This window comes from Rhinolophus sinicus, linkage group LG09 (genome assembly GCF_036562045.2).
Source record: "Rhinolophus sinicus isolate RSC01 linkage group LG09, ASM3656204v1, whole genome shotgun sequence".
Lineage (NCBI taxonomy): Eukaryota > Metazoa > Chordata > Mammalia > Chiroptera > Rhinolophidae > Rhinolophus > Rhinolophus sinicus.
This window is the reverse complement of record NC_133758.1, coordinates 109,127,914-109,146,347: the sequence shown is the minus strand read 5'-3', so window position 1 is coordinate 109,146,347 and position 18,434 is coordinate 109,127,914. Positions and strand designations below refer to the sequence as shown.

At 51.4% G+C, this 18,434-nt stretch overlaps 1 protein-coding gene across 2 annotated transcripts in view; it reads right to left on the bottom strand.

The window, feature by feature from the left end:
- Nucleotides 1–2,108: 2,108 nt before the first annotated feature.
- EEPD1 (endonuclease/exonuclease/phosphatase family domain containing 1) overlaps nt 2,109–18,434 on the bottom strand; it is a 95,508-nt gene continuing 79,182 nt past the window's right edge. The window contains exons 4-8 of one of the 2 annotated variants that reach the window (XM_019726319.2): nt 14,408–14,518; nt 10,828–10,968; nt 8,634–8,772; nt 4,374–4,568; nt 2,109–2,784 (exon numbers count right to left, since the gene is read on the bottom strand). In XM_019726319.2, the coding sequence (XP_019581878.2) occupies nt 2,585–2,784; nt 4,374–4,568; nt 8,634–8,772; nt 10,828–10,968; nt 14,408–14,518 (786 nt within the window). In that variant the 3' untranslated portion in view covers nt 2,109–2,584. The remainder of the gene's footprint in view (nt 2,785–4,373; nt 4,569–8,633; nt 8,773–10,827; nt 10,969–14,407; nt 14,519–18,434) is intronic. The other variant, XM_074340999.1, reaches the window with a different exon arrangement.

Sequence of the window (18,434 nt, the reverse complement as noted above, 5' to 3'; positions counted from 1 at the left end):
CCAACAAAGAGGAAGTTCTTGGACACCTCCGAGTTCCCTTTGGATGTGCACAGAGAGCTCGAGGAACCGCCATGTGCCCACGGGCAGCTGGCTTTGCTGCACACGCCAAGTGCTTTACCACCCAGCCTCAGGACATGCTGGCATTGATACAGTGATCCCCCTTCACAGGTAAGTCAGCACAACAACCATTCCCCCGGACAGACGTGGCTCCAGCTCCCATGGAGATCATTTCGGTCCAGCCCCGCACCCAAGGCAGAGACAACGCCAGACCCCGCGTCCGTCTGCCACTCCACTGCTCCCCAGAGCCCGCATCTGCTCTTGCCCCCAGCCCGTCCCAGGTGTGACTACTCCTGGCTCCAACCGCTCCACGAAGTCCTTAGTAGAGGGAGCATGTAGCAATAAATAGCGTCACAAACCCCACCACCCCGCACTTTTCTTGCCAGGCTCCCGTATGCACTGCTGCTGCAGCCTTTCCTCTCGTTGCTTTGCACACAGCCTGCAAGGGCTCCCCAGAGCCTCCCCACCCCTTAGCCTGCTGCCTTTTAAGGTCTGGCCTTTGGCTCTGTTTAGTCTTTTCCCCATAACACACTAAGCTCTTGCCACAGTGCCCCCCACATCCTGCCCTCACAGAGAATGCCATCTCTCGCTCAGCCACTGCGTCCCCCAGTTCTACCCATGTAAGAGACTCCTTCCCTGTAAAGATGCCTCAGATTTCTCCCCAGGTGAAATCATCCTCACTCCATCCTGGGAGTCACATAACACTTCATACCTCTGCTGCACATGTTATTCTGTGCTTATTCTTCGTTGTGAGCCTGTCCCCTAAAGAACATTTAAAACAAAGCCCTTGGAGATAGACAGAGCCGAGTTCGAATCCCAACTTCGTCACTTACCGGTTGTGAAGCCCAGGTAGGTTACTTAATTGTAAAGTGGGGGTGATGGCATCAGCCTGGAACCCTCGAAGAATGTCCTAAGGTTAGCTGTGTACATCCCTAGGCGTGTGACACTCACAGGCAGGCAGTGCCTGTTCCCTTCCGCGTCCCTTCCTTCCCCAGCTCCTCTCCCCTGTGCCTGCCTTCAGGCCGCACACACAGGTCCTTGAAGACCGCTTAGGCTAAGCATGCACACCTGTGGGCGGGGTGGGGCTCTTCCTGGGAAAGGCAGACGTCCCAGAGGCCTATCCACTGGGAAAAGGAGCAGGTGTCAGGCAGGAGGTGGAGCCCAGAGGGTATCCTCGGCCAGGCAAGAGAGCTCATGCTGTCACTTCTCTCCTGGCTCTGGACTTCCTTGTATGTGTCCAGACCTACCTAAGGGTCTTCCCAAGAGGCAGGGCTGCTGGTTTCTACCAGGTGGGGCCTGGCAGGGCGGTCCCCATCTGCCCCACAAGCTGACTATGAGGAAGCTCTACCTTATAGCCACACAAGTCAGCTTTTATGAGTCCCTGGGTGGTTTCTTTCCCCTCCTTAAGCCTTTGGTGCAGGCTGCCTTCCCTGCCCCAGCCTGGGCTCAGCTGTGCGGTGGGGGGAGCGGCAGGGAGGGAGTCTAGGCAGTGAGCTGGGCCGGGAGGGTCTGGCGCTCTCACCCTAGGGCAGCATCTCCAGGCATCACCAGCCTGGGGCTCAGAGCTCAGTTTTATTAAGGGGACCCGCGGTTTTCTTAACAGGCAATGGAAGACGCAGGGGCGGATGGCTTTGCCTGTGGATCCAGAGCCAACAGATGAGGGAGGCTCTGGGCTCGGAAGCTGACTGACAGAGAGGTGGGGCGGGACAGGAAAGGACGGTCTGAGAGAATTCTTGTCCAGCACGAGGGAGCTTACGCTGAGTGCCTGGGGCACGATGGAGCGCCCACGTGAAAACGGTCCAGCACAGGTGTCAGAGGATGAAGGCTGGGATGGCAGGGAGACTTAGATTCGAATATTTGATAGAGTCTCAGGGGCTGGATAGGGTGTGCGAGGCACCTCTGAAAGGCAGGGGATGTAAAGGAGCAGACTCCCCGGAGGGGGTGCTTTGCATTCAGGACCCCTCTGGACATCAGGACCCCACAGAGGCACCACAAGTGGGCACAAGACACCCGCAGCTGGGGACCCACCCCCAGGCTCTCACTGCAGCCAGGCAGGTTCATGTCGGTTTTATTTTTTCAAAACAAAACTAAAAATCACCACTCAAAATATTTGAGAAGACTGCTCAATCACACTTAGAAGCTTTATGTCATGTGCAGCCAGAAGGTCACAGACGAGAGCGTGTGGCCTTGCTCAGACCCTGGCAGCCCCAGACACTCGCAGGCTCCCTCCCGGCAGCCTCCACGACTGTTCACCGCGCTGCAGTCCAGGCAGCAGGACGGCCAGCCCGAGTCAGCTGAGGTGGTCAGCAGAGACTAGAAGACACTTCCGTTCTCCGCTGGGCTTCTGATTAGACCGCCTGGAGCCTCCCTGCCCTGTGAGAGGTCCAGAAACGTCCACAAGGCAAGCAGGCAGGCCAGAGCCCAGGTGCCGACGCGGTCAGAATGACAATGCGGTGTCCTGGCCAGGAAGGGCTGACATCCACTTGTGCCCATGGGGTCAGAGGGTAGAGAACCCGACGTGGTGTCATCATCGCTCGTGCTTCATGTTGGCTTCGCTTCGCTCCAAGGTGACCCCGTTGCCATTCCGAGGCCCTTCCTTCTTGTTCCAGTCCTTTTCGGTGTAAAACTCGGCTAGCACAGGGCAGTGTTCAGAAGCCACCCCGCCCCAGGACCAGTTATCCGGAATCCAAGGGTTCGTGAGGCCTTCTCTCACAACAGCGCAGTGACCTGAAGGGAGAGGGAAAAAGAGACCCAGAAATCAGGATGGGGGTGTGGGGGGCAGAGTCACAGGCTGGCAGGTGGAGACCAGCATTGCAGGTGGGCAGGGCTGGGTTCCCCGACAATACCCCTCAGTTGTCTGGCTGGCCGTGCACACCGCACATCTCGGGCAATCTGATCCTCTGGACCATGAGGGTTTACCATTTCGGCACTGAAACTACGAGTCCAGGCCACCTGCGCATTCACACACCCGTCAGCATGGCTGGCTGCTGCCTCCCCACACACCCCTTCTCATCAGACCAGCAAGAGTAAGTGACACAGGGACACATGTCTCACAAAGATGTTTAAAGCGAAGGTCCTATTTTACAAAGCAAAGACAATAAGGGTGGTGGTGAGGGGGCAGGAATCAGTTCTATAAAAAGGGTAAAAAAGGGAACGTTACAGAGGTTTATGAGCAAGGAAAGGCATCTAAAAAATAAAAATTTAGAACTAGTATAGGAAGCAGGAGGCACATGTGGAAAACAGTAACAGAAATAGTTACAAAAGCCAGTACAGAGCTTAGAAAGCACTGCTGCGGCCCCAATGAGGAGGGAGGTCGCGGTCAGTGTATGTGGACCCAGGCCTGGTTCTGGTTTGAGCTGTGGCCTGCCCGGCCTGCCCGGCTGTCTTGGTGTGAAACTGCCTCCCGCCGGCCCGCCTGGCAATCAGGGCACTTCTGCAAACGGCGTCTCACCTAGTTTCACGATTGTCACTTCTCTCATCCTCCGGGTGCTCCCACACCACAGTCCAACAGGAAACCAGGGTCCAGGACTAGAAATTCTCGTCCTAAGGACCTCAGCCGTGGCTGCATGTCAGTCACACAATGGACCCCAGAACTGGTACTTTTTAAATGTGTAAATGTCTTCAGAAGTATAACGGGCAGCTGCTGGTGTTTATAAAGCTTCCAAGCAGGACTGAGAACCAGGGTTCTTGTTTTCCAGCAAAAGACCCTACTGTCTCTCCCATATATCCATATTTCTAACTGTTTTCTGACCCAAAACAGTAATCTCAGAAGGTTACTGGTTTGGGGGCCGGGCCTGCTTTTCAGTGCTGAGATTACCCACCATACCCTAGTCCTTGCGGGTTCCTGTCTAAATACTTCTCCCATCCTATTGTGACAATATGTGACATGTCTGCTCACCCCTAATTGCGGCTCCTCAGGCCACTGAGTGTCGGTAAACCCCAGGCCACAACACAGCACCTGAAGGTGACAGAGCTCGTGGAATGTTTTGCCTGATTGACCGAGGGTCCATAAATTAGCGTAAGTTATCAGCTCATTTCTGAAGAGGGTCTCTGCTAGCCTATAACCAACTCTGCCGGGGACACACTCAGTGTACCCTTGTTGTAGACCAGTGAGTGCCTTTTAATTATTCCTCACACCCACCTTCCTTCTTAAAAATGGCTCAGTTTGGATGATAATTATATAGTCACCTAAAGGATAACCCCATAAATGCCCACAGAGGAAGTAAGATAACTCCTGACTCCTGTTCAACCCCAGCAATCCGGAACTGTCAGTTCTGACAGGTTTCAGGAGAAAGAACCAGTGGCGCCTGCCTTACCTGTGAAAACCTTCTTCAGGCTTTTACTGACCCAGATGTTGTCCAGAGACTTGGAGCCTTGAGGGTTCTTGGTGCTGATGTTTGTGAAGGTGTGTGCAGAGATCAGGCTGTGGAATTTTTCTTTCCTCAAGATATCATAGTCACTGCTGTCTGGCCCCTGGCCGAAATCCCCTAAAACAACCACGTCTTTCTCTCCTGGAAGTGGAAGAAAGACAATCGGGAATGGACGAGGTGGAGGGAAGTGCATGCACCCAACGCTGAACGCAGCCCGTGCACGTGGGTCGCAATTCTCTGATGCATCTGCCCAGCGTTAGGACTGTGGTGTGGTTCTCATTCTCCCAGTTTTTCCAAATTCCTTCTGCAAAAAACCTTTAAAAGTAGGTAACAGACTTGGAAATGGGGGGCAGTGTGATACCGAGAGCTATTGTAGCTTACGTGTTCCAAATATCACAGCAGAAAAAGGCCTAAGGGTCTTGTTTAGAGTTAATGGAAGCTCAACAAACATTTATTGAGCACAGAGGGAAGACCACGTGAAGACCCAGGGAGAAGATGGCCATCTACGAGCCAAGGAGAAAGGTCTCAGAAGAAACCAACCCTGCTGACACCTTGATCTTGGAATTCCAGCCTCCAGAACTGTGAGAAAATAACTTTCTGTGGCATAAGCCACCCAGTCTGTGGTATTTTGTTATGGCAGCCTTAGCGGACTAATACAGGGCCAAAGTAGAGAGCTTTTCTCCTTACAATATTTTCAACGTTTCTCCCATGGTTTGATTTACACTAGCAAGTGAGATAGTAATGAAGAATTTCCCAAGTGAGCAGACATTCTGAAAAGACATGGACCCCAGCTAAGCTCTGAGGGATTTCCATCAACTGCTCAGCTATCACTATTTTGTCTCAAGGTTCCCTTCAGGGAGCCATGCTATCGAGAGCAGCGTTTCTCAAGAAGGGAAGAAATCTAAAGTGAAATGACACAAGCCACCAGCAGAGGGCACGCGTGCACTGCAGATTACGCTCCTCTAGGGGACGTGATGGGATGGAAGCCTTTCCTGCAGCTCCATTGTGTACCAACAGAGATGTACCCCACAGACTCGATCCGGACAACCTTGGCACCCAGAGCAGCGTGAGCCTAAGCTGTCTTGAGAAATCACTGCCAACTTCCAACAGGAAAGCTGACTTGAGAATAATACTGACTACATCTCATACCTGGCCAGTGTTAATGACCATCCCTTGAACCCTTTCTGTCGGCCAGACCCTCTCTGCTGAGGCTCCAAGAGGTTGACGGGCTCGCCCAAAGTCACCGAGCCAACCCTCAAGTGCAGGGCTGTTAACATAGAGCTAGAATGTTAGAGTCACGAGGACACGGGCGGCTGTTCACTGGAAAATCCCAAGTGCCTGGCACACTGGCTGGTACAGCACCTGCTCGATAAACACATGCGGACTAAACAGGCGAATGGAAACCTCAGAACTAAGGTGCAATTTACTTCTGAAAGAAAAGAAGAGAAAGATGCTACATTTATCGATGACCAAGGAAAACTGAAGGTTATAAAAGACGGAGGCAGAAGGTTCACTAGAATGAGAGACTTTCACTGGAACATAGACCTGAAGAAGTTCAGGCTGAAAAGGACAATTCTGAAACCAGGAGAGATAGAGGCTGGTTGTCCAGGGTCAATAAATCTGTGTAACTTCAGGAATGAAAATTAACGACTCTTTCTTATTTTTTATTTATGAAAATAAATAGGTCTCTTTTTAACAGGATTCTTACAACTCATCCTTCGGTTAAGTCGGCAATGGTGATGCCATCGAGACAGTTCTTATCACTGAGAATCTCAGATGTGCAGAGGCCTAAATTCTCCCAGAAAGTTTCCCCTTGGGTTGGGATGCTTAGTTGTTCCCTTGGTTCCCAGAAGTGAAAAGAGAATGATTGGGGCCAATTTCCTCGAGTTGCTAGATTTATAAAATGTCAGTGACGTTAACAGAAGCCGGTCCCCACTGAGGGATGGTCCTACGCAGATGCCAAGCGGTAGTTAGAGACTCTGTGGCCTGTATCACTCCCGCAGAGCAAGCCCCGCGGGGTCTCAGAGGAGAAAATTCCATCAGACGACTAGTGCAATACAACTGACGTCATCCTGGACGCACATTCCAGATCAAGGCAGAAAGGCCCCAAGTTTGCTCATGAAATCGGTTCTATTTGCTCTGATAGGAGCCTGGAGAATAAGGGTTTAGTCTTTGTTTCAGCTGAACTGCCTATGCCGATTGATTTACCCGGTTGCACCTTGGGCCGGAGCACTTCCTGAATCCTTGTGTCTGTTGTGTCAATAGTCAACAATGAAGTACCAGTTACAAGCAGGCGACGTGAGGCCCTGTCCATCCCTGGACATATCAAGGCCAAGCCAGGCTGTGCGTCAACAGTCCCTTGGTGACTTGGAACACTAACCTGCCCAGCTTTTCTGACGAAACCCTGACCACTCCCTGGATATCAGAAAACAACAGTGAGTGCCTAAGGTTATCAGAGGAGATACAACTGGCATCTTCCCTCTCTGCTTCCACGGAAAGGAAAGGAAAGCTTGAGGTTGAGAACAATAGAAATGGCCACAGATTTGAAAAGCTATCAAGTCCTCGTTTTTAATAGGTTAGAGACTAACTGCAGGTGAACGATTTCCCACGTAGCTGTTCCTTTTTTAGCTCAAAGACTCATCGTTTAAGTAGAACACTGGTTGTAGCACAGCCTGGTGCAAAATGTAAGTGGCAGATCAATATTCCGAACAGTGAAAAGATGGAAACAACCCAAGTATCCATTGACCGATGGATAAATAAGCAAAATGTGGTGTGTGTGTGTGTGTGTGTGTGTGTGTGTACACAATGGAATAGTGCTTGGCCTTAAAAAGAGGAAGTTCTGGAAGTTCTGCTACAACACAGAGGAAATTGGAAGACATTAGGCTAAATGAAATAAGCCAGACACAAAAGGACAAATAGTCCACGATTCCACTTATATGAGTTACACAGAGTAGGCAAATTCATACAGATAGGAAGTGGAACGTTGGTTGCTGGGGACTCCGGGGGGGCGGGGGTGTAGTGGGAAGAAGGGGAGTTAGTGTTGAAGGGATACAGAGTTTCAGTTTGGGAAGATGAAAAAGTTCTGGAGATGGATGGTGGTGATGGTGGTCAAACATTGTGAATGTGCTTAATGCCACTGAGCTGTAGGTTAAGATAACTAAATTCTATATTATGTATATTTTACTACAATGGAAAAATCTTTAAATGTAAGACTATAGTTTGACAAAACTATTTTTGAAGCCGAATCTTCATGAATCACCCATTGTGAGGGGCCAATTTAACAAGGAAAAGGCTTAGAAAGCTAGAGAATATGGCAGAGAATTCCAGGCTGCAAAGCCTCACCCAGAGAAGGTCAGCACTCCAAAAAACCACACCAAATTGAAAACACCCTTCTTTACAGCTGTGTTAACTTTTCCTTCTGGTAAACCACACAAAAAAACACTTTTGTGTTGTTGGGGGCAGAGCATGGGAAACAGAGAGCCCACCTTCCTTCTGAAGTTCTGCTCTTTTAATGTTCTCTTAATACCTCTGATAGTTTTGAAGTCAACTCATGTCCGCTGAGCACCTACTATGTGCTTGATCCTTCCACAGTTACCGAGCCCCCAGGCTCCCTGTAAGGTTAGTACCGTCAGTTCCCCATCAGACGGAGCTTGGAGGGGTGTGGTGCTTGCTGAGGTCCTACAACTGCCAAAGGAGCTGAGGTGATAACCCAGCTTCCCCGAGAGCTTCCGGGCTCTTCAGCACGATCCGTACCCCACCCACCAGGGAGAAAATCTCAGTGTACTGCTCATCAGGACTTTCCTACGCCCCTTGTCACCAGCTGTCTCACAAGAATAGCAACCGCAAATCTGCAGGTGGCACCACCACAGTGGCACACGTGAGGCAGTTGAACACAGGATGAGTTGTCACAGGGGAGGGTGTCATCAATTATTTTTCCCCCTAATCAATTCTGTCAAAGAAGAGGCACAGAGCCATACTGCGGAACGTGCACGCCAGGCCCACAGAGAAAAATGTCACCATGCACACGGGTGGCCAGGCTGCAGAAGATGCGGGAGGTTTGAGCGTCTCCTGTGCCTTCACGGTGCATTGCTGCTGACAGCACGCCAGCCGAAGGGGTGGGGAGACCCTGGGAAGAGGCCACACCACCTGCCTGCCCTGCAGGAGTGGGGGCTGTTGGCCCAGTCACGGAGAAAGACAGTTGCCTACCTTTCAGCGTTTCCTGCAAGGTCTGTGCGAAGCTGGCTAAGCGGTGGCTGTCACTGTGATTCTTGCTTGGATTCTCACCCCCAGGGAGGGTCAGGGTTGCCAGGTGGAGGTTCACAAGGGTCAGGTCATTACTTCCCACCTGGACGAGAGGAAACAAAGTGTCAGGGATGGACTTAGAGGCCATTTCCTGTATCCGTCAGCACCCACTCACGAATAGCCCCACACACAATGGTGCCGACAGTAAACATAAGGCTGGCTCCCACCCAGAACACAGTGCATGACAGTCACCATAAGTTTGTCCAGGCACTTGCGGGACTGAGACCTCGTTTGTTTTATCAGTCCACCCCCTTACACGGCACCCCCGCTCCTCCTTATGGCCGGAACACTGGGCACCACATCTGGAAATGTCAGGGTTTTTTTCTCCTCCTGAGCAACTGTAAAGGAGGAGAATGAGGTCTGGCAGATGGCTGTTAAAAAACACCTGGGGCTCTTACCTGCAGGACCAGCCTGCATCCCCCTGCCAGGACCCTGTGCTGGGAACTACTTCCTGCTCCCCCCATCTCCACCATCCCACCCACCCCGTCTGAGCTCTTTTCTCTCTGGAGACACTGCCCAATATTCACTTTTGCAAGATTTCAAACATGTTGTGAACCAGAGCTGGCCACGCTGGCAGCAGAGGCTCTGCCCCAGTCCTGCGTCCCCATGCAGGGCCGTGGGTGCAGGCACGCAAGGTGAAGACAGAGTTGGTGTCCTGAGCACAGCAGCATTGCTCAGCTGCTGGGGTTTGGCAATCCTGCCTTCAGTTTGTCATGGCAACAAACAACAAACACTGCTGGAAGACGGGTGATGCAGGGGGAGCCCCTGGGAAGTAGCAGCTGCCCAGTTTGTCTTACAGATGTGACCCCAGTTTGCCACCACCACCACCCAGCTGGGAGAGCTGCAGCTGGGGCTCTGACCACAGGGAAACCCCGCCTGGAGAGGGAAGCCATATCTCTGTGCTGTATCTGCCTGCCCACGAGTGTGACATGAAGAGGCTGAGCGCCTGCCTGGGGGACTGCTTTATTTAGAGGATTTGGGTCAATCATTCGTGACAGGTGAGCATTTTCTCATTGGCCATTAAAAACAGCCTGCAAAGCCAGTAACCACTTTACATAAAAAAGAGACCCAAGTGTCGTTAGGTTGTAAAGATGATACCTGGCTGGTTTACATATCAGTATCACAAGTGCAACCGCCAGACACCCCCAGGTATGTGTGTGCTCATGGAATCCCAGCAACTCCACAACTACAGGTGTGAAAGGGGCAGAAACTGGGGTGAGATCCCAACCAGAGGCAACACATCCCCCCACACATGGGCTGGGGTTTGAGCATCTCTCAGGCTCCAGAACTGCTCAGGAGCACACAGAGTGGGGACGTCCTAAATGCCCAGTGGGTGGCTCACTTGGCTCTGTTGCAAGAGACCACTCTTGCCCCACCCTGTGCTTCCACAGGTAAGTGCTATGCAGTAAGGTCAACTGATTGCCGACTTGGTGATCTGTTCTGGCTGCTGACCTTTCCTCTGTCCTGCAGCCCAGCATCTGACTGGCTGCTGTTCATTAACTCTTCCCAGGGGCATCCAGGAATCGGGGAGAGAGCTCAGCTCAGTGCTCATGACTCTGGTGACACACAGACTCACACGTGGGTGAGGGCTCTTCTGGAGATGTCAGTTATGGGGCTGGTCCCACAGCCCAGAGGCTCCTCCTGACACCCCTCCAAACCCAAATGATCCCAGTCCTGCTGCCCTCTCGCCAGTGCTTTCCAAGCGCTGGACCCCATTAACCAGTGCCAGGAGGGCTGAAAAAGCTCTCAAGGGACTTTTGAAAAACGGACAGTCCTGGGCCCTGTCCCAGAAAGTCTGGGGTAGGGCCAGGAACCCCTGATTTTAAGGACATCTCCCCCAAGTGACTTTGATGTGTGTCAGGTCTGGGAGCCAGCCACCTGATCTCCTTCCTGCCCAGATGGAGAGATGGAGTCTGAGCCCCCCCCCCCTCCCCCCCGCCCCATCCCTCTCATTCCTGCCCTGGACAAGTTCACCAGCCAAGGGAACCCCAGGAGTGAATAAAATCAAGGCAAACAGGCTTCTCTGGCTCACAGCATCAAAGGGGACTTTGTTTTCCTTTTCAGAAGTGGACCTTCCCCGTGATAATGGAGTGGGTACCTTGAAGCGAGCGAGGTAGGGGCTTGGAGCTGTGGGCTTCCCCAGCCCGTTGCCAGGCCAGCTCTCCTGCGAGGCAGCGGCAGCGTCTCTCAGCTCCACCCCCGCCGAGGCGTCCCACAGAAATCCCACGAACCAGGCCCCCTGTGGGAGAAGAGGGGTCGTTAGTTTGGAGAGGGGTCATTTTTGGGGTTGGGGGCAGAGACAGGAGAGGCCAGGAGGAGACAGCAGAAGAAGCAGGCTCTGTACTGAGTCACGAGGTGACAGGCACAGGGCTGTGTCTGAAGGGAAGGCTCACCAGAAAGCCAGCGGTGCTTCCTTGTTGCCCGCCCCCATTTCCCACACCTCCCATTTCCTCCATTCCACGAGCTTTCCAAACAGCCACAGATGCCTGTGCGCTTCTCTTTCTGTGGGCAGGGGGTGAGGGGAAGCCTAGACTGTTCCCACAGGTATCTTTTCAATCATCACATGCCATGAGGTAGCCACTGGTACTCCCCGCTACCAGATGAAGACTCAGCTGCTCAGAGAGGTTAAGTAACTTTCCTAAAATCCCACAGCTGCTAAATGACAACGCTGACAATCAACTGTACGACTCCAAAGGGTGGGTTTGCTTCCTGATTAGCTGCCACTTACAACAAATGGTGCCTGGCACCTAGTAAATTCTCGCTAAATATTTGCTGGATGCATGGAGGTCAGGGCTAACAGTCCCAGTGGTGGGACTGGTCACCTCACAGGTGCACAGGGCCCCATCCTGGGGTCTGAAGCCCCAGAGCCGGAGCTGAGAGCGACAGTGAGTGGGGCAGACAAAGAGGGTGGAGTCGGCATGGTCCCTGGGCCTGGTGCTGAACCCCTGCCATGTCTGGGGCCTTGTGGAAAGAGGAGAGCCCCTCACCCCCACCCCATCCTAAACCTGTGGGATCAGCAGCGTCACCCGAGGGGCCAGCGATGCTCACTTGCTCCTTGTGAAAAAAGAGGAAGTGGCTTTGCACAACCTGAGTGGCCTCCACCGAGTCCCCAACTTCAGTTGGGGTCCCAGCCCCACGTCCGGCTGGGCTCAGCACCGGACTGGATGGGCACGTGTTGTAGAGGAAGGAAGAAGGAGCCGGGGAACAGGGTTCTGCCTGCTGCGCACGTGTACACGTCACAAGATCGGCTTGCGCACCCACGGGAGCGAGTGCTAGTTTAAGAACCGGAAGACCTGGGTCTCCGTGCCGCCTGTGTCACTCCGCCATGGGAGCGCGTGTGAGCTGGACCGTTTTTCTGAACCTGTTTCCCCAGGCGTCCAGTGAGGGAAGTAGGATTTGCCCTGTAAGCTTTGGAGGGTTATCCCCCACTTACTGTTTCCCAAGGGTGGTGTCAGAGTGACCTCCCTAAAGTGCCACTCAGGTCACCTTCTGCTTAAGAACCTTGTGCGGTTCCCCCCGCCCATGGCCCGAGCCGCCCACCCAGCAGGCACCGTCCTGCAAACGCTGCCCCTACCCCTGCTCACGTGTGTTCCCAGCAGTACAGAGCCTTCCTTCTTACTGCCCTCCTGGGGGCCTTTCCCAGCCCCCCGCCCACTCAGGCGGGCCCCCCCCTCCACAAGAGCAGCTACACCTCAATGTGAGGTGCGGGAGTGGTCAGGCCACAGGTTGCTAACGGGGTTCGGGCCTGAGCCCCACCTCGCATGGGCTAGGTGACTTTTGGAGGGACAGATGGAAAGCGCCTGGATGTCTTTTCAGGCACTGGACAGACAACAGCTGCTGTGACCACTTTCTCATGTTTGTCTCAGCTGCAGGCTGAACTTGTATGATTTGCAGATACAGGCTGTTAGACCATGTTTAAACATTTTGGGGTTATCTGCCCATATTTAAAATTCAGGAAATCTCACAAGAAAATCTAGATATTTGCATGTTTTGAGAAACCAGGAGATGTGTCCACACTGGGCCCATAAGCGTCCCTGGCAGCAGCTGGCTAGGCCTGGACCCAGGTGCATGCAGCCTGAGCCAGGTGTGAGCCAGCCCAACGTCTCCGCCAGGGCCCGGCTTGTGCTTTGTGGATGAAGCATTCCAGGCACATTATCTTTCTGAATCCTCCAGCCACCCTGTGCGTTAAGGAAGGGGTTACTGCTCCCATTTTACAGATGAAGGAATTGAGGCTGAGAGGTTGAAGTGGTTTGAACTCGGGCCTCCCCGCAACTACAAGCTATTATTGTTCAATGGCTTTGACACCCCAATAGGGAGTAGGGTTTCCTGTCTTGTCCCTCCAACAAGCTAAGTTCCTGGAGGGAGGGGGTCTACTAGGCTCAGTTTGAGGACCCCCACCCCTGGGCTTACTTAAAGTAAAACTAAGAAGGGCTGGCTCACTAGGTCTGCTTTCCTCACCATATAACCCAGGCATATAACCCAGGGCCTGGCATGTAATGACCTTTCTAATGATTTGTTGCATGGAATGAATAAAGAGTATTGTAAGGGCCTCGTGAACCTGCATACATGTAAAGTGCTATTTACAAAAAAAGCAAGGTGGTGTTATGATTTCTATGTGGACTAAGAAGGGGCAGCCAAGGGCTAGAGTGGTAAAAACTTTACCAGTTTTCATTTCCAGCCGCCAAAAAATAAAACCCAGAGAAATAAGATGTGTATCATATTTTTTAGTAGCCAAAAAGAGGGCTTACTGTCGATAAATGACTGGATACTTTTAATCCAGTATACATTTATAATTTAAGAGCCTCAAATCTCAATATCACTCATATAAGTGCAATTCATGTGTGTTTGTAAGCATATTCGGTATACCAAATTGGAGACAAAAATGTAACATTTGCATTTATAGGAAAATTATGTGATGACACAGTTTCCAACTCATGATTGACTAACAAAAGTCTATTTTAAATGAGCAAAAACTGGTCTTGTATGACATATAAGAGTGAAAATGTATACATACAGCCACATGAGTGATACTAATGAAAGAAAATCCAAAATTAAAATCTGCTGCAATTGCCACCGAACACTCCACGTGCACAGTTACCACCGAGAGCAAACGCCTCATGCATGACTCAAGTGAACTTGAACTTTTCAGCCATCAATCAACGACGGGCTGGCTCTCCACGAACTTGGCAGAGGTGGGAAGAGGTTATGAGGACCAAGGGCAGAAACACCCCATTTGCTACTTGGCTCCAGACTGGATTTCTCCTGTGCTCCCAACACCCAAACTCCCATTTCCACCTTGGCAGCAGTCCATTCCCGATCTAACCACGAACTGAGAACCAGGCGGCATTTTTAAATGAATGGCAAAAATGGGCAGAAAGACAAGACTTGCATCAGGGATATTAGCAAAGGAAAAATTTAAATGTCTGTGATTAGGAAAAAGGAAGCTTCAATCAAGTGGAAAGAATATATATTTATATGTGGTCCTGGGATGCGGAGGACAGCACAGGAATAGAGTCAAGGGAACGGTAACAGCTATAGACGATGTCAGAGGGGTAGTAGATTGGGGGAGGGGTTATCACTTTGTGAGGTGTGTAAATGTCTATTACATTGTTTTGTACATCTGAAATTAATTTTTAAAACAAGTGGAAAGAAAAGGCAAGCTTTGCAGAGGAGGGTACCTTCTGGAGCTGAGTCGAGGGTGTGTCAGCAACGACAGCCTTCCAGCATCCCCGGGGCCCCTTCCACTTGCGGATGTTGGGCAGGATCGGCTGGTTTAGCTCCGTGCAGAACTGTAAAGACAGCAGGAGTAGGTATGTGTTCCCTCCTAAAGCTGGCGGGGGCCTGAGGAGCCAGGCAATGCGTGGTCCTGACTCATCGGCCTTATTCAGAGACTGCTGGGGCTTTACCCCGTGTTCTCAAAAGCCAGGGTCTGCGAAGACCCAGGGGACTACACCCAAGCACCACAAATTAAAAACCAAACTGTCCAGCTACAAAACCCATAAATCTCGTCGGAGGACTCCTAGTTCATAGCAGGCAATTCTCTTTGTTGCATTCTAGCACAAATTGTTCAAAATGAGCTGTCAGAATCCTTTTCATCCTTGTAAAAACCGGTGAATTCAAGGTCCAAGGAGGGTCTAGATCAGTATCTGAACGCAGAGGAAACAAGGTGACTAATGGTGGTCTTGTCTGCCTGGGGCTTTGCTGAGGGGTGCAAAAACTGACCCCCGCTTCACCCTGAACTACCATATTGTTCACCTGGATTTTCTTCTGAGAGGAAAGCGCTACTACTGGGGCTACCACACCCCAGGTGTTTGCAAGGTGTACTTCTTTTTGGTCACATGTGTTCCACCAACCGGGCGTGGAAATCGCAAAGCAATTCTATCACCAAGGCAAAGCAAAATTGCCCAGGAAAAGTAAAACAGGGAGTCGAAAAACGACCGATTTCAAAGTATGTAGACCAGTTCCTCTAACTCATGCCCCAAACACAACCCTACCTCCCGGGGTTGGTTCTTTTGAAGGGTTCCCAGAATTTGTCAGATTTGGGCTCAGTTTCGGAGAGGTTCCAACATCTGGTACCACCCCTTCCTGATGACACCCTCTCGTCTGTCTCTTTGCTTTGTGCACCTCGGACACTCCACTCACCTTCTGGCTTCCTTCTGAGTGCAGCACCGCTATCTCTTCAATGAGCTGCCCTTCACTAATCTCACCACAACCTCCCAAAGGCCCCCAAAGGTGGACCTGCAACTCAGATTTCTCTCCTAAGTGTTGAATTGTATTTCAACCACTGGACCTAACCTTTCCATCTGAAGGTCTCCATAGAACCACAAGCCCAGCAGGTCCCACAGGAACATGCCATTCCCCTGTCTGACCCTGTGCCCATCTCAGTTCCTGGCATTTCCATCCTCCCAGCTGCTCTGTCTTTTCCCTCTCCTCCCACATCCCATTTCTCACCTGACGCAGCCCAATGATTCTGCTGTCACATGTGTCTCCCGTCCCACTCTTATCTGTCTCAGAGCCCCGTCTTCCAGCAGGAATTCTAAGAAGTCTCCCTGCCTCTCTGTCATTCGATCCACCTGGTAAGCTGTGATGGCCACACTGATGCACCACCCCTGTGGTTCTCTAAGTGTGGTCCAGGGCCCAGCCACACCAGCACCACCTGGGAACTTGGCAGGACTTCTCTGGACCCACCCCAAACCTCCTGGAAAGGCCCAGCAATCTGTGTTTCCATAAGATCTCTAGGTGATTCCGATGCCTCCTGAGGTTTGAGGGCCATTGCAGCTGCGCAGACCCTCCCCAAGCATCTACCCCAGCTCAGAGCAGGACTGTGGGCAGACAGCATCGCCGGCAGCCCTCTCCAGGGACGCTCAGCTGCGGAGAGCGCGCTCCTGCCCAGGTTCCTTGGTGGCTCACACCCAAGAGCTGAGAGATGCCAGCGTCTAACTGTCTGGTCTTTGTTCCCATGTTGCTTACACCACAAGCGGAGGCAAGGTACTCAGCCAATCATTTCTACAGCGACAAGCACTGTGGAGAAAATGACATGGGGCAAGGGGGACAGAGAGCTGGGAGGCCTCCTTTAGGCACCGTGCTAGGAGTTCTGCTGATTTTACAGTTAGCTGTTTCAGTGTCTGCCTTTCCTCAACAGCGGACACCATAGGGCAGGGAGTGTACCTGAGTCACCTTTATAAAACCCACCTGGCACAGAGGACAGTGCCCAGTGATGCCATCCAACCATCGGCTGGTGAACCAGGAAGGGGAGACCACAGTCTTCAAATCCACATAGAACAAACAAAAGGGGGGAACTGCTCCTTGGAGCTAAATATGGAAATAATTGCCTCAATTTTAACCTGACTTTGAGTTGGGAGTGTTCTCTCTGGATTGGGCCATCCATACTGCCAGGTGCCGGGTGGCTTGGACCACGTTGTTCCTGATGGGGCGTCACCTCGGATAAATTCCCTTGGCCAGCTGGTCCTGGCCGGTAGCCATCCTCGGATGGGAAATGAAGCACTTTGGAAAATGCAGCCAGAATTTATCAACTGTAACTTTAGGGATCCAGCGAGGAAATGCACTTCACAAAGGGTCCAATTTCCTGCTGGGGACTCATTTGCTTGCTGAGTGATTATCAGAGCTGAATCCAAGAATCACTAAAAAGAAAAGCAGCTCTCCACTGCCCATCTGGTGCTTCACTGTTCTCCACGCAGGGGGTCCCGAACCTGGCTGCTCACCCGAATCTCCCAGCATGCACCCTGGGAGGCTCTGGTTTTAAAAAGCCCCCAGGTTCTGGGGCCCACCTGCTGTGCTGGGAGGAGCTACCGTGTTTCCCGAAAATAAGTCTTAGCCAGACAATCAGCTCTACTGCGTCTTTTGGAGCAAAAATTAATATAACACCCGGTCTTATTTTACTGTAAGACTGGGTATAAAACATAACATAACATAACATAACATAACATAACATAACATAACATAACATAACATAACATAAAAACACCCGGTCTTATTTTACTATAATATCGGGTCTTATATTAATTTTTGCTCCAAAAGACACATTAGAGCTGATTTCTGGCTACGTCTTATTTTCGGGGAAACACAGTACCTAGAGGCAGTCAGAAATCTCTTCTAGCCTCACCCTCCCAGGACCTTCAGATACCTGAAGACAAGTGAATCTCCCATGCACGCCCTAAATTCCAGCCCAACAGAAATAGTCCCATTCCAGGCAATGCCACCTCAATCGGCAGGGCCGGCAGTGTGAAGAGGTGACAGGATGGCACTGTTTTCGAGGTTCACCACTCACAGATGGTTTTTGGAACTCAAGTCGTGCTAGTCAAAGTGTGATCATCAGAATCATCTGGAAACTTGTTAAACATGCAAAGTCTCAGGCCCCACCTGGACCTACTGAATTAGAATCTCCAGGGTGGGGCCTGGAAATCTAGAGTCTAACAGCCCCTCCAGGTGACTCTGACACAGATTTAAAATTGGTGTTACTGGATGAAGGCAGAACACTCTCCTTTTTATGTTTTATATTTAAAAGCCTTTCCCTCACGTAAACTCCAGGAGACCTAAGGAACCATAAGTTCCTAAACCCCAAGGGCCATCTGTCTTTTGTGCATCAGAAGCCTTGCTCTTGAGACCCTCCCTCAGCCAAACAGTAGATCATCCCCCTCTGCCTTCTTCTTCCTTATGTCTTATTCTTGGAGACAACGAATAATTTAAGGGAAAAAGTGTTGATGGCTGAAAGCATTCTATGCCCCAATTTTCATGATCAGTGTTAGCTATGGGGTAGGTATTTCCTTCGATCTCTAGGACTGAAAAAAAGAATGGCCAGTGTGTTAACGTAGTTGCCTGTTTGCACTAACAGCTCACAGCAAACCGAATGAGGGGAGCACCTTTTAGAGCCTTGCTTCTCAGAGTGGGTTCATGACCCACAGCATGACTTTGCCTGGGAGTCTGTGAGAAATGCACACTCTCAGGCCCACCTCGGACCTGCTGCCCTGGGATCTGCATTTTCCCGGGATCCCAGGGTGATTGACAAGCTTTGAGAAGCCTGCTTCAGAGCCTTCCTGCTCTGTATACATCAGCCCCAGAGTCCCCAAAAGCCCCCGCGAGACAGACATCCTACCAGTTACTCCTGAGTAAAGTGCAGCACAGAAAGGTTAAAGCCAGGTTTGAGGTAACATTCAAGACTACACAGCTGCAGTGTTAGCAGGAGGG